We start from the raw sequence: 13404 nt of genomic DNA, 5'->3' as shown, positions 1-13404 counted from the left end.
CTTTTAATTGTGTATCTTTGAGACCTCTCCTCTTGTGTTGGATTTTATATGAAATTGCCACCTTATATTAACAAAATGTAGTGAGACTTCACAATCTGAAACCTGTGCAAGGAGCTGCCCATTTGGGTCATTTAGGAATTCATTGCTTTTGCTTTTCATCTGTAAGTTGGCTTATTGGTTTAGATGTTGCTAGGAATGATGCCTCTGCCTCCAGATTACTTACCATACTAAAAATATCTAAAAATCTTAAATTTTGAGGCTTAAGAACTCTGAAGGCTTGAAACTTGGGATAAATAAAATAATGTTACAGAAGATTTGTGCTCCAGCTGTTTCTTATTTTTTCCAGCAGTCCTAGGAGATCTCAGAGGATCTGTGGGGAATGGTATTCTGAGGATTTGGTTACTGATCAAAGCAGCCTGTAGGGAGGTGGAGATGAAGTGACTTCTGGCATGTCAGCTCCATCRCTGTCATCTGTGTTTTAAAAACCAGCAACAGAAATGCATTTAATTGGGCTACAGAGTACAGAAATTTAAACCCCTTCAGTCCTCAGACCACAAAGGCATAAATGTGAGTCAAAACAGAGCTCCTTCAGAAAAATGTTGCTTTGTTTGTTTGTTTGTTTGTTTGTTAGGATCTTGTCTCCTTAGTAGTGGAGGAAGGATCTCGGAAGTATGAGAAGAATTCAGGCCTCCTTTCCCCAGCTGCTGCCCCTCATCCTGTGATCCTGGAGATTGGCTGTGGCTCTGGAGCAATTGCTCTGAGTCTGTTGTGCAAACTGTCGCAGGTGAGCTTTTTTGAATGTTCATGGTGCAGTAGATGCCTATACTGCAGGACAGTGCCATTGTGCTAGTCTTCATCCAGACATCACAGACRAGCTTCTTTGCTCTTTTGGGACTTCAGCAGTCAGGCACTGTATGTTCACACTAGGTAGAGGGAGGAGATTTAAGAATCACTGTCCCCTGCTGTCTGCAGGAGTGGCAGAAACATGGCCAGAATGGAAGAAGCAAATGTACTCGCTCTTCAGCTGTTACAGCTCACAATTTTATCATCTTAGCTTGAAGCACTGATTGGGATTGGTTTAATCCAATATCCTGGGCTGTGGACCAGGAGTCACTGAAGCATGGGCACACACTCTGTTTAGTTGACTTTATGTGGCAGCAGTTTCTGAAACAACCTCAGTGTGAATTGAAAGATCTTGTCTCTGAGCCTGAAGACTAAATAAATACAGGAAGGGGATTCCCACAGAAATGTCAACAGTTGGGATCAATATGACAAGCAGCTGTCACATTGCCCCAACTGCCAAACCACTATTTTAAAGCCTTTTGTTCCCTGATAACAACCCCCACCCTCTGGATAGAGTGAAAAGAACAGGAAGGAGTCTAAGATCTGGGTCACCAAAGCCCTTCTGACCTCAGATTATTGGGGCATGAGACATGCTTAGTGAGATACTGTTARCGAGCAGAAAGAACAGAAATGAAGCYAAGGTCTTGTYGCATGTAGTYAAGGGAAAAAATAGTCCCTTTTCCTCAGCATTGCAGATCAGCCAGTCCCTTGGTATGAATAAGAATTGCTGTGGCTGGCCCTAGCTCTTGGAGGAGAAGTATATGATTCAGTGTGTAAGAATTATGGAGGTTGATACCTGTGTTCCTCCTCCCGTTGACCTGATAAGGTTAATGCTTGGGCTTCATGACTTCAAAGCATAATTGCTCTGATTTTCTGAGCTCTGCTTCATGCTGTTTTCCTTGCCTGTCAGACTAATCAGCTGTGTCAGTCTCTCCCTGTAACTGGTAACACTCCTTGCCCAGCTGGCTAACGGAGAAGCTGCTGTGCCCAGAGAAATAAGGAGCCTTGACTGTGGGTGGTAGCTATGCTGATGGCTAAGTGGGGTTTACACTCCCCGTGTTATCTCTAGTGTTTGAGGCAGAATTTGGCCCTAGTAGAATATCAAGAAAAAGCACTGGCGGCTTCTCATTTTGGGGTTCAGCTATGCCCTCTGTTAAGGGTCAGCTTCACATGTGTGTATGCTAGTCTCAGGCTGTGAAACGAACTCCCCTAGGAATGATGGCCACTCACGCCACATATTGCTATTATCTCCAAATACGGAGTGGTTTCTTTCAGCATGCTTTTTCTATGTAAATACATAGCGACATCTGTGTTTAAAAACTATTAAGCAAAGCAAAAACAAACCAGGCCTTYGCCTGTGCTTTTCGCAAGGAGGTGATGATGGAAGAACAAACAAATCTCTAACTGTTTAGGTCCTATTGCTTAATAATATGCTGGAGGACTCTAAAATACTTGAGCACTGAATATGGCATAAGCACTGTGAGGGCTCCAGTAGCGTAATTAGACAAAAAGTGTCTGCATAACAGCTGTAAAATGCCAGAACCTCTGTCCAAGCTGTTGTGTTACTGGGATGGATTCTGTCCACGTTAGAGATCAGGAGCGTAGGACRTGAACTTCCTTTAACTGACATCCACCCCAGATTTTGGCTTGCCAGATTGTTGAGTCTTGTGCTATTAGGAGCTATGAAAATGTCGGCGGATGTGAATCAGTGTGACTCCATTGTCAGCTGAGTTGGTTTGGTCAGAAATCTGTCTATTTTGGTAAGGTGCTAATAGCGTTGCAGAGTGCCTTCTGTTGTGTTAGTGGCCTTCCTAGAAATGACTCGTGATCCCGTCTGTGCCCTGAGATGAGTTCTTCATGGACTGTTCCTGTTAGGAGCTGAGACTGAACAGTGAAGTTTTTATGTTGTATGTCCCTTTTGGCAGAGCATGTCTAATCAGGAACCTTGATGTTGTAATACTCGTTTTTTTGTTTTTTGTTTTTTGTTTACTGTCCCAGAGCCGGGTGATAGCCGTGGATAAAGAGAAGGCTGCTGTGGATCTCACCAGGGAGAATGCRCAGAGGTAGAAGCCCAAATATTACTTTATTTTTTTGGGGGGGGGAGGGGTAAATTGTTGTTTGAGAAAGACCAGGAGTCCTCAAGGTTTGGTCACTTAATTCATGTTTATCGACACTGGAAACGAGCAAATGTTTAACTGTTTGACTCAAAGTGTCTAAGAATCCAGGAAAAAATGCTTATATTTACTATTTTCTTTCCTCTGACTTGTGAATACGCTTTGCCAAGACAGCAGCCTAGATAAACAGTCGTGCTCTTTGTCTTCCAAGGGTTTTCAAAGTGTTTCATGGTCACTACCCTTATCTCTTTTTTATGAACTTGGGAAATAAGCCTGCAGATAGTAAGAATATATATGTCACTTAAGAGGTTAAGGATGGGTGTAGCCTGAACCTTTCTTTCTCTGGCTCCCTACATCATTACTGCCATGTTTTTCTGTCATTGCTCTTCTAGGTATAAGCTTTCACGTTCAGATAGCACCTTCAATCTGATGTGCTATGGTAGTATCCCTCAGCATCCTCCTCACAGTCTGGGGTTTGGTGAGAATGGTGCTGCTGGGTCCCACACTGCTGTTTGCAGGAGCCACCTGCCCTGTGGCTGAATGTTCAGAGCTTCTGAATCAAACACCTCATGCCAGTATTTGCTCTGTGACTTCCTGCACTGTAAGGAAGAGCTGGAGTCAGAGAAGCTCTGTATCAGATTAACCTTGTCCTTTCTAGCAGCTCTGCTTCCTGAGCTGATTCTGTTCAACCTGAATTTCTGGTTTGTCACTAATGTAGTGAGCACCAAAGCTAGAATCTCAACGTGTTTTTGAAACCAGGCAGAGATTTCTCTAGACACTGGCTGCAATTGAGGACAGGGGATGGGGTGTCAGGGGAGACCCGCTGTGTGCCATAGTGTGCTGTTGGTGGTCAGGGAATGACACCTCCTGTGGGAGGTTTGGTGTCTTCCTCTGCCAGCAGATTTTGACCAGCCTTGTCCCTCTGTAGCTTTGCAAAGTGCTTCCTGTGCCATTGCTCACAAAAGCCAGAGGCAAAACTGATGAGAGGTATTTTGATGAGTGAACCACACAGCTGAAGAATTAGAGGTTCTGTTTGTCCCTTTGGTGTCTCACACTCTCTGCTTCTGTGGCCTCTTCTATAATATCAGGCTACCACCAAGCACCAAGGCAAATTTCAGGCTGGCCTCTTTTTACTGTCCCAGCAGCATCAAGGGCCTTTTGCTCAGCATTCCTCTGATTTAAGGAGTTCTCCATCCAGCCRCTTCCCCCTGCCAGGGAGCATATTCTGAAGCCAGCCAGGAGCTAGGGACAGGTCAGACTGGAGCACTGTGAGTGCCATGCACTGTGGCAGTCTGACAGTCTCAACACTCTTCTATCTTGTATTAGCACAGTGAGTCAGAGAGGTCAGAATCTTGGCCAAAATCTATACCTATTCTCCCTAAGAAATACTGAGGTGTTTATAGGCCTATTTCTTAAATAAATAAATAAATAAATAAAAACCCAGCATACTTGCTTACTCAGCACAGAAGGGAGAGGTGTTTGTGTCTTCTAGTGACTTCAGGGATTCTGCTGGCATGAGCAGCTGGGGAGGTCTGGCTGCAGATGAAAGGCCCTGGCAGAAACATATTTCCTAACTAATGCCCACAGAGATGTCAGGGGTGAGAAGGATCCTGAGTTAGAAGGTAGCATCTGAGAAGCCCTTGTATGCATTTTAAGTGCATTATCCTGAACAGCCTGTGCTGGAGCTGTCCCTAAATGAGTCCCTTCTCCTTGAGCTGTGTCTGGCTTGGGGATGCTGCTGCACTGCGCATGCTGGTCTCCTGACAGTGTGCAGTAACATCTTGTCACCTTGACATTGGTACGTAAGATGCAAGATCCAAATGTGACTGTCCATAGATGCCTAAAAACATATTCAGATGCCAGAACACTTTTAAGATCCAGATTGTCAAAGAGGGTGAAGAAAGAATGTGGCAATTTTTTGAGTATATTGTCTCCACTTACAATATCACAGATTTGCATATTTGAAGCCAGTAATTGGAGGGGTTTTTGCAGGTATGGTGAGCTCACCTGGGGGAGACCTTGCAGATGTAATTAATATGCAGCTGGGTGGGGGAATACAGCTGTATGTATGGCAACAGATGATCAAGCCTAGCATAATGTACACAGTTAGGTTTTGGATGCGCAGGAGCCATGCCCTGGAATAGTCATGGGAGTGCAGTAAGCTCTGCTTTGAATGCTCTTCCCCAGGCAAAGAGCAGATTGTACACTTCCCTCGCTGCTTGGCCTGAGAGGAATCCAGCTGCAGTCAGTGGGGATGGGAAACACTTAGGGTGTAATGTTTTCTATTTAATGTTCTGTTTATTGAATGTGCTGTTCATAAATCCACACAAACATGTCTCCTAATCTTTCCTCTTTCTGTTCTTGCRTCTGGAATATTCTCTGCAGGCTGCAACTCCAGGACCGGATCCACATCCTCCACCATGATGTTTCATCCAGTAATTCTTTTCATTGTTTTAATTCCTTTTCTCTTTTCTTTCCTTTTTTCTTTCTTTTTTTTTTTAACTTTGTTGAGGGGAGGTGGGCATGAGAGACAGCCAAGGGTCACGCCCTGAGATGCAGGGGTAAGAAGGGTGTTGAAGTAATAAAGAAAAAGGTCAGTAAGAAGTGAGCTTTTCCCTTCAGAGGTTTCCAGCTGAGAGAGGTCCCCAAGCGAAGTGCCTCAAAAACTAATCGTTCATGATTTTAGGTGTCTAAAGGTTGTGTCTGAGCTGGTAGTCCCAGTGCGTGCTCACTTTGCTGGGGAGAGRCAGACATATACACAGAGTAATTCATTTCATGCTGACGCAGATGCTGTAAACAAACGTGTATGTGCTTGTCTCTCCATTGATGTTAGAGGGAGCATAGGCATTTAGTTTAGATTGAATGCCCAGCCTTAGTCACCTGAAGTTAGGTGAGCTGAATGAGTGTCCGTCAGATGCAGAGAAGGATACCTTCTTTCTTCCCTGGCCCTGCCTGAAACCCTTTGAAGCTGCCATTTGGTGAGGCTTCTCCAGCTAGGCAGTTACGTGCCCAGCATGTGCTTGGCCAGGAGCTGCAGTGTTGCAGATTCATTAGCGCGCTATTCCGGCTGTGTGTTTTTTGACACTGTTACTTTTTAGGGATGTGTCTGCACAGCCTTCTCCACAGATCTGGGGTTGCGCTGCCCTTACTGCAATTAGCAGACAGACACCTCCAGTCCAAAAGCCGTGTAGTTCTGTTGTCGCTGCACCTGCGTGGGGAAGCCCTGTGCCGAGAAGCTGGCCTGCGAACAGTGCCACATGCGCATGCTCACATGGTGTCTGGGTCAGAGCTGGTACACCTCAGTCCGGACAGTGGCAGGAGCAGAGCAAGCTGAACCTTGCCTGCAGAACATACCTTTAGATGGTTGATACTGCTGAGAGACGGGCTCTTTTGCTCCTTAGATGCCCATCTGCAGCTTTGGCAAGAGGAAGGATACGCGTCCTGCCAGGTAGTCTAAACTTCCACTCAGGTGTATGTGGACTTCCTCAAGTTCCTGTTATTGATTCAGATTCAGGGGGCCACAGAGCTCTCTAGAGCGCTGTACTGTAAGATGTTAGGCCAAGAGGGACTGTTGATACAAAAGAAAAAAAACAGTATTTTGCCTGTACTTAGCTTTGCATCACTCTTGCATAGCCAGACGTGCATGCGTGTTTGTCTGGAAGGACACATTGTTTTAGGGATAGTATTTTAACGTTGAGCTTAGAAGGGATGTTGTTATGGGTGAGAGYTGATTGTGACTTTTTTCTTTAGGTTCTGCCAAGCAGCTGCTGCCTTGGGGCCCCGTGGACTTCATAGTCAGTAACCCACCGTATGTCTTCCATGAAGACATGGTGTCCCTGGCTCCAGAGATCCTCCGGTAATCAGACAAATAATATTTTCCTTCTCTGGTTCTTTGAAGCAAGGTTTTTATGCTGTTTCTTCATACTACACACACACACACACATGCAGTGTGTGTGTGGTATAGTGTACATACATGTGTATACAATAGTATAGCGTTGCTTTAATACTACTGACAGGCCCTAAACAGTATGAAAGTAAATTAAATATTTATAAAAATGAAAAAAGCACACACTTTTAAATTACCAGGTTTCCAATCCGAAACTCTTTTGTTTTGAAACGTTTTTGCCATTAGGCATTTTTGTCATAGTTGATATGAGTTTATGAAAGAAAGTGTAATTAATCTGAGCAGCTTTTTTGTGATGGAAAGAACCTGGATGGAAATGATGTGACCGGTTCTTGTCACAGACTTCTCTTAAACAAACCCACACAAACTTGAATATACTTCTGGGGGATCTGGAACTACTCTGTGTGCGCTGCTCTTCCTCAGAATTGATTGTTGTGCACGTCAGGACAAAGTCCTGCGCCCACCCCTGTGCAAGACGTGCACAAAAGCAGATTCTGTCCTTGAAATTGGCTAAACTTTCCACATCCTAATTTGGTCTGCTAGGTTAGAAGGCAGTCTAACCTGGCTATCGGCACTGCCAAAATAAGGCAAGTGATCCCTTGTAGAACCYGCTCTCTCTCTCTGCCCAGCTAGCATAGGGAGAACATATCTATATATTGTAACTGTGTGGCTCAGGCTGCAGTTGGCTCATAATTTTCAAGAAGAGTTCAGGGAATGTTTTCTGCTTGTGCTCAACTCAGAGTTTCTCAGCCTAGTGGTAGCTTTCTTGTTACTCCCTGTGAGTAAAAGCCATGAGGGTGCTCTCACCTGCTATGAGTGGCAGAGTTCAGGTGTATTAGATGCACATTTTTCTGTGGAGCAGGGCAATGGAAGTTACTGCATTTGTAGAATGCATCCTCAAGGACATGGCTCATACTACATRCGTTTACTGTTAATGTCTCCTTTTGCCCAAACACTAGCTATGAGGACCTTGATGCACTGGATGGGGGAGATGGTGGGATGAGAGTCATCAAAACAATTCTGGCTCTGGCTCCTTCTCTTCTGAAGGATTCTGGGTAAGCACTGCTCTCTCTGAATTTCTTGTCTACTATCCATCCGCTTTTATAACTTCCATTTTCTTTCCATATAAGAAGGTACAGAGGGAAAACAGTTGCAAAAAAAATTTCCCCCTTTATCTAATAGACAGCAGGTTAAAAATGCCACAGGTATAAGCAGGACTTAACTTGCATTTGGGGTATGCACCACTGTATGAGCCTTCCTTGACCAGTGGTGGTGTTTCATAGTCATTAGCAAAGTGAGAATTTTTAAAGGTCAAAGCAGCAACAGAAAGAACATGGAGGAGAGCAGCAAAGAAAGAGGGAGCACAAAAGAGGAAAATTTCTAAGCAGAATAACTCATTGAGGGAGAAGTGATGTATGATGTAGAGCTCTGTGAGAATGAATGTAGATCTTTGCTTTCCTCCCACCCTTTAATTAGGGGAAACTTGTAAACTGTGCCAGGATACAATGCTGAATATCCCAGGAGAAACAAAAGATTCATCCAGGGATAGTTTCTTAAATGTCAAATTTCTCCATGATTATGCTCAAGATTGTCTGTTCCTGTTCCCTGTCATGTGGGATCCATTTTGTGCTTAGAGACCTATGCACAGATACTTGGGGGACCCAAACCTCTGTTCTGCCAAGGGCGTTTACATACCCTGTTGAAAAGTCCTGACCTTTTACTCGCTTAAGAGAAGTCATTGAAAATCTGCTGTTTTGAGAAGAGGAACTGTAATGCTGAGAGGCACACTGCTTGGGGAAGAGCTCATTCTTCATGCTTTGCATGACCACAAGAGCACAAGAGCCTCAGGGCTTACCAGCAATGGAGATTGGTCCCATGGGGTTAGTTGTTAGGATTATATTTCTTTCCCTTTTTGCTTGTATTATCAGGTCAAGCTGCCATTGAGGAGTGGGTGTTTTTTAAGGTCAGGAATGAGATCCACACCCAACTTGTAATTAGTTTGGTGAATTTATAGGGAGTGTTCAGTGTGGGACACTTTAGGAATTCTCAAGGGAGTGTATGGCTGAGGCTTGGCCTGTTCTTTGCCTATTAAACTTGTATCTTGCTACTCTGTCAAGGGCAGCGACCAATTCCATCATCTCYATGTGCCTGTAAGCTAGGGTGGGTCTGCCTTGTGGCAAGAGTGAGACTCAGAAATGAGCCAGTGTCACACAGCCTGACTGCAGCAGAACTACCCCTCCAGTGTCCAAGCCCAGTACTGGTGCAATAATTGAGGCTACAGTCCTGTATATAGGACTGTATGGCCTGAATCCTGGTAGTGTTTTCATAACTGATTTATGGAGACATTTATTATGGGGAAAACTTGTGTACTAAGTTATATTTTATGATTCTCGCTACTGGGACTTAATGTCACCCTGCTTATACAAAGAGGGACTTCATACTGCCAGTATTCATGCATTTGCATCCTAAAACTTCATTCTGGCCCTTCCTCAGCAGCCTGTTTCACCTTTAAATTTTTGGGGGCCTCAGTCAGGCTGAACAGGTGATTTCTCTGCATGGGGTTCACAGGCTGGGCTCCCTACATCTCAATATCAGGACTAACTGCTCAAGCAGAGGTATACCATGAGAATTTCTCTTAAGATCAACCTTTTCTCCCTCTGAATGAAGCAGCTGGAATCTGCATCTTAAATGGACAGCTGGGATCTGTTTTAGAATCATTGGATTGCAGTGTGTTTCCTGATCATCTCATTTCCTGCACAGGGAGAAAGAAAGACCTTAATTTTTCTCAGCTTGGAAACTAAATGTGTACATCTCCCCACTTTCTATTCCCACATGTGTCCTTTCAGGAGTGTGTTTCTGGAAGTTGATCCCAGACACCCAGAGATGGTGGAAAACTGGCTACAGACATACCCCAACTTGCTACTCACTCTTTGTGCCATTCACAAGGACTTCTGTGGCAAGTAAGTCTCTTTTATCTTCAGATTTTTGCTTCAGGTATAGGTCTGTGTACTGTCCCCTACATCCCAGTATCTTAAATGAAACTCAGCCAGAGAAAGTCAGCAGCTGAAGGCAACCATTTCCAAAACGAGGACTCCCTTCAAGTATCTCAGCATTCTTTTATGTCCCGAGGTAGACAGGCAAGTGTTTCTGAGTCAGAAGTGCTGACACAGGCAAGCATTTCTGATGGGGTGACTAGCTCTGGTGAGATTATCTTCTGTGGAAAATTGCTGTTTTACATGATGGAGATAGAATCATCTTCTCCCTTGTAAGACCTAATGCTCTGTTCATTCTTTTTCCCACAGGCCTAGATTTCTGCACATCCAAAAACAAAGCAGGTGATAACTGTACCTGAAGTAAGTCTTCCTTTCAGTATGCTTCTCGCTGGTGAGCCCTGCTGAACAGCTTGTTGAAAATTCTGCATGGCAGAAGGACTCTCCACTGCATTTCCCAGTGCTTTGACCTCTCTGTACAGTGGCAGGCCTCCTCGTTTCCTGTTACAGTCTTCATCTGGAGCTGCAGAGGATCAACAGAGAAAAACTAAGAAGCATGCAGAAGTGTTTCACCTTCCTCAGGGAACTGCATATAACTTTTTAGATCTATGCTAAAGTGACTCATTAATCTCAGAACCTAATGTGGAAGAGTTCACAGTTCCGGTTATTTCATCATATTTCTGTGATGACAGATTTCAAAGAAATGCTTAAAAAATACAGCTTCTCAGCATATCAGATGGCACATTTGACCTAGAAGAAATATCACAATTTTTTGTTCTGTTTTTGCCTTAGGAGAAATTTAAGAAAATGTGATCAGACTGTATGATAGGTCCAGACTGTGGCTTATCATGGTGCATAGTTGTGTGGGTATAATGGGACATGACTAATCTGCACACTTCAGATTCAGTTTTGTTCCGGGATCCTGATGCTCTGGAGTGGCTCTCCACTAGTAAAGCAGCCCAGTCCCACTGAGCGGCATGTCATTAAAGGATCAACGCACATGTTGCACTATGATTGCTTAGGAGAGACAGAGTTCTACAGCTCAGATAAAGTGATTTTGAGGTGGACTTGGGAAGGCATCAGACCAGAATTTACCAATGCATTTSCCCCTTTTGGAATATTTTTGTTTGGGCTAGAAGGGAAAAGCCTTGCATCTGCCCAGCTATGGGTCACAGCTGAAAAAGCACCTCCTCCTATCATGTGTTTTCTTTCCAGATTCCTGGCTGTATAGGTCACTGACTCAAGAGAAAGGAAGGAGCTCCTTTGGTATTGTTAAAACCATCTGAATATACAGCACCTGTCGTGTTGTGGATGCTGCTAGAAACAAACAATACATCAGAATAAAGATAGTACTTCACGTAGGTGAAACCRGGTCTCAGATCAGTGTTCCTTACAAGAACTGCTGTGCAATCATGTTTTCAAATGTGCAAGCAAAGCTGAATAAACATCTGGGATCCATACATTGCTTCTGAGAGTAATACCTAACTTCTGTGTAAGGTGTTTAAACCTAAGACTTTACAAAGGAGGTCAGTATCACTACCCCAGTTTCACAGATGGAGAAATCAAAGAAAGGGAGATGAAATGACTTGTACAAAATTTGACAACAGGCTTAGTTTGGAATAGGAACCAGTCTCCTGACAGCCATGGAAATAGCTGAGGTCTCTTTCTTTGTCTGGCAAAGATGACTCAGAGTCAACAATGAGAGCAAAACTGAGAGAAGTTCCTGAAATGGACAGTCAAGATCATGACGTTATAAATAATGGAATGATTAAATCTGAGCTGCTTCTTGTTGTTGCTGTTGTTTCCCAGTGTGGCGAGTTCCTTTCCTGACCAAAGCTAACCAGGGAAGGAAGGAAAGAAACCAAACCAAAGGATCTGATGAACTGGTCTGAATGGAAACGTTTACTGGGCCGATGGAGGTGAGCATGTACTAGGGGGATGGAAGTGTCAAGATAATGACCTTTGCAGTCTCCGAGTGTGCCAAGGAGGTGCTATCAGGCAGTCCATCCAGGCTGAACTGAGAGCGCGTAGCCAGAAGCACTAGCTAGGAGCTGCGTCAGCACACTTGGCATCTGGCTGTTGGGAAAGCTGCAGTGAATTCAGAGGGCTTTATTTGAGCAGTAATACACCTACTCCTTTTCCTCTCTACCTCTCTTGCACTGACTCTCCCCATTCTTTTGTTCACCCTTTAACTCTTGAGCCTTGGCCCTGCTTTCTTCAGAGGTGCCAGCACACTCTCTGATGTACTAGCTCAGGTCTCCMCTTGGATTCTCTTTCCACCCCCTGGCTTTTTACCCTTCTGCTCACAGGTCGGCATTTCACCTCATCCCACTATTCTCAGCACTGCATTAACCCCCCCCRCACACACACACCTCTCTGCTCACCTCGGGGAGTTTGCTGTGTCCAGTGCTCTACCTGAAACTGTGTCTTCACTACCTGACCTGGGAGAGCACAGTAAAGGAAATCTAGGGAAGGGGAGAACTGAAGAGACTCAGTTGAAGTGAAGCTTACCCTAGCTTTGGAAATAAAGTTCCAGCACAGCTAATTTCTTGCAGCTTTGCCTGCCGGAATGGTGAGTACAAATTGTAGTCAGAGGGGTTTTCGTTTTGTTTTTTGTTCTTTTTTTTTTTAGTTTTTGCTGATTTCTTGTTTTGTTGTTTTAATAATAGTTTAAAGGGGGATTTTTTGTTTTTGTTTTGTTTTATTTAGCTCACAGTTTGTCAGACTGGGGTCTTTAAACTTGATTTTAAACAGAGTTCCCAGATTTCATCTCAGCATTGACAGTATTTATGAAGCACAGAGCAACAAGCACAGCTTACTTCTGCAGGATATTTAAAGAGTTGGATAATTTACTGGTTTATGAGGGTGTTAAATGGCATCATGTTGCCTTCTTCAAGGGACAGGCTGATTCCCAGCAGCAGGCTAGAATAAGCTGTTCSTCTGCAAGCGCTGGTGGCTGTGCTGTTGTCAGAGAGCAGTATGTATTTTCTCTGAAGCATCTATCACTGGTCAGAGGCCTTAGCAGGACATTTTCTCTGTGAGATGGACTCTTGGTCTCATCCATTAGGACAAGTGTTAAATTCCTATATTTATCAYGAAAGCAATAATAAAAATGCTTGCATTTCTGTGGGTTTGTGCTGTGTAGTGGTTACATGTCTCGGGAAATCACATGGTACTGCTGGGCTTCTCATAAAGACAAGAGTGGAGAAAAATCATTCTTTCTCCCAAGAAACTGGATTTATTTGTCAGAGTCCCATCTGAGGGAATGTCCTGGCGTAGTACAGTTTGTTCTTTAGTGCTTTATGCATATTGGCCCAAGYTCATCGTGGTACAGAAACGCTGCAAAGCTTTTTGGATATGGTAGTTTTAAGGAACCACGGACAGTCCCAGTGTCCTTGCTTAAGTAGCGGGCCATCTGTGTCAGCTGTGAGAGGGACACTCTACCACACCAGCAAAATACTGTGCTCATGAGCCCTCTGCAGAGGGTGCAGCTGCTCTCTGAAGCCGCAGAAGGCTGGTAATTCTGTCGAGGCTTTGCATAATCAAGTATCTG

General features: G+C 44.2%; 2 protein-coding genes across 4 annotated transcripts in view; both read left to right on the top strand.

The window, feature by feature from the left end:
* Positions 1 to 13404, top strand: part of HEMK1 (HemK methyltransferase family member 1) — a 105499-nt gene that overhangs the window by 20285 nt on the left and 71810 nt on the right. For 2 of the 3 annotated variants that reach the window (XR_003251799.1, XR_003251798.1), the window contains exons 5-11: positions 632 to 784; positions 2842 to 2906; positions 5343 to 5392; positions 6708 to 6813; positions 7821 to 7916; positions 9708 to 9821; positions 10164 to 11770. Coding sequence is in view for 1 of the 3 variants with exons in the window: in XM_026055080.1 (XP_025910865.1) it covers positions 632 to 784; positions 2842 to 2906; positions 5343 to 5392; positions 6708 to 6813; positions 7821 to 7916; positions 9708 to 9821; positions 10164 to 10200 (621 nt within the window). In the remaining 2 variants the exon portion in view is untranslated. Of the gene's footprint in view, positions 1 to 631; positions 785 to 2841; positions 2907 to 5342; positions 5393 to 6707; positions 6814 to 7820; positions 7917 to 9707; positions 9822 to 10163; positions 12977 to 13404 lie in introns of those variants that run through there. The other variant, XM_026055080.1, reaches the window with a different exon arrangement.
* MAPKAPK3 (mitogen-activated protein kinase-activated protein kinase 3) overlaps positions 11687 to 13404 on the top strand; it is a 131625-nt gene continuing 129907 nt past the window's right edge. Inside the window, exon 1 of the mRNA XM_026055077.1 lies at positions 11687 to 11770. The gene's annotated coding sequence lies outside the window, so the exon portion shown is untranslated. The remainder of the gene's footprint in view (positions 11771 to 13404) is intronic.

Source organism: Apteryx rowi, unplaced genomic scaffold (genome assembly GCF_003343035.1).
Source record: "Apteryx rowi isolate R43461 unplaced genomic scaffold, aptRow1 scaffold_98, whole genome shotgun sequence".
NCBI classification, from domain to species: domain Eukaryota; kingdom Metazoa; phylum Chordata; class Aves; order Apterygiformes; family Apterygidae; genus Apteryx; species Apteryx rowi.
This window is presented reverse-complemented; position numbering and strand designations above follow the sequence as displayed.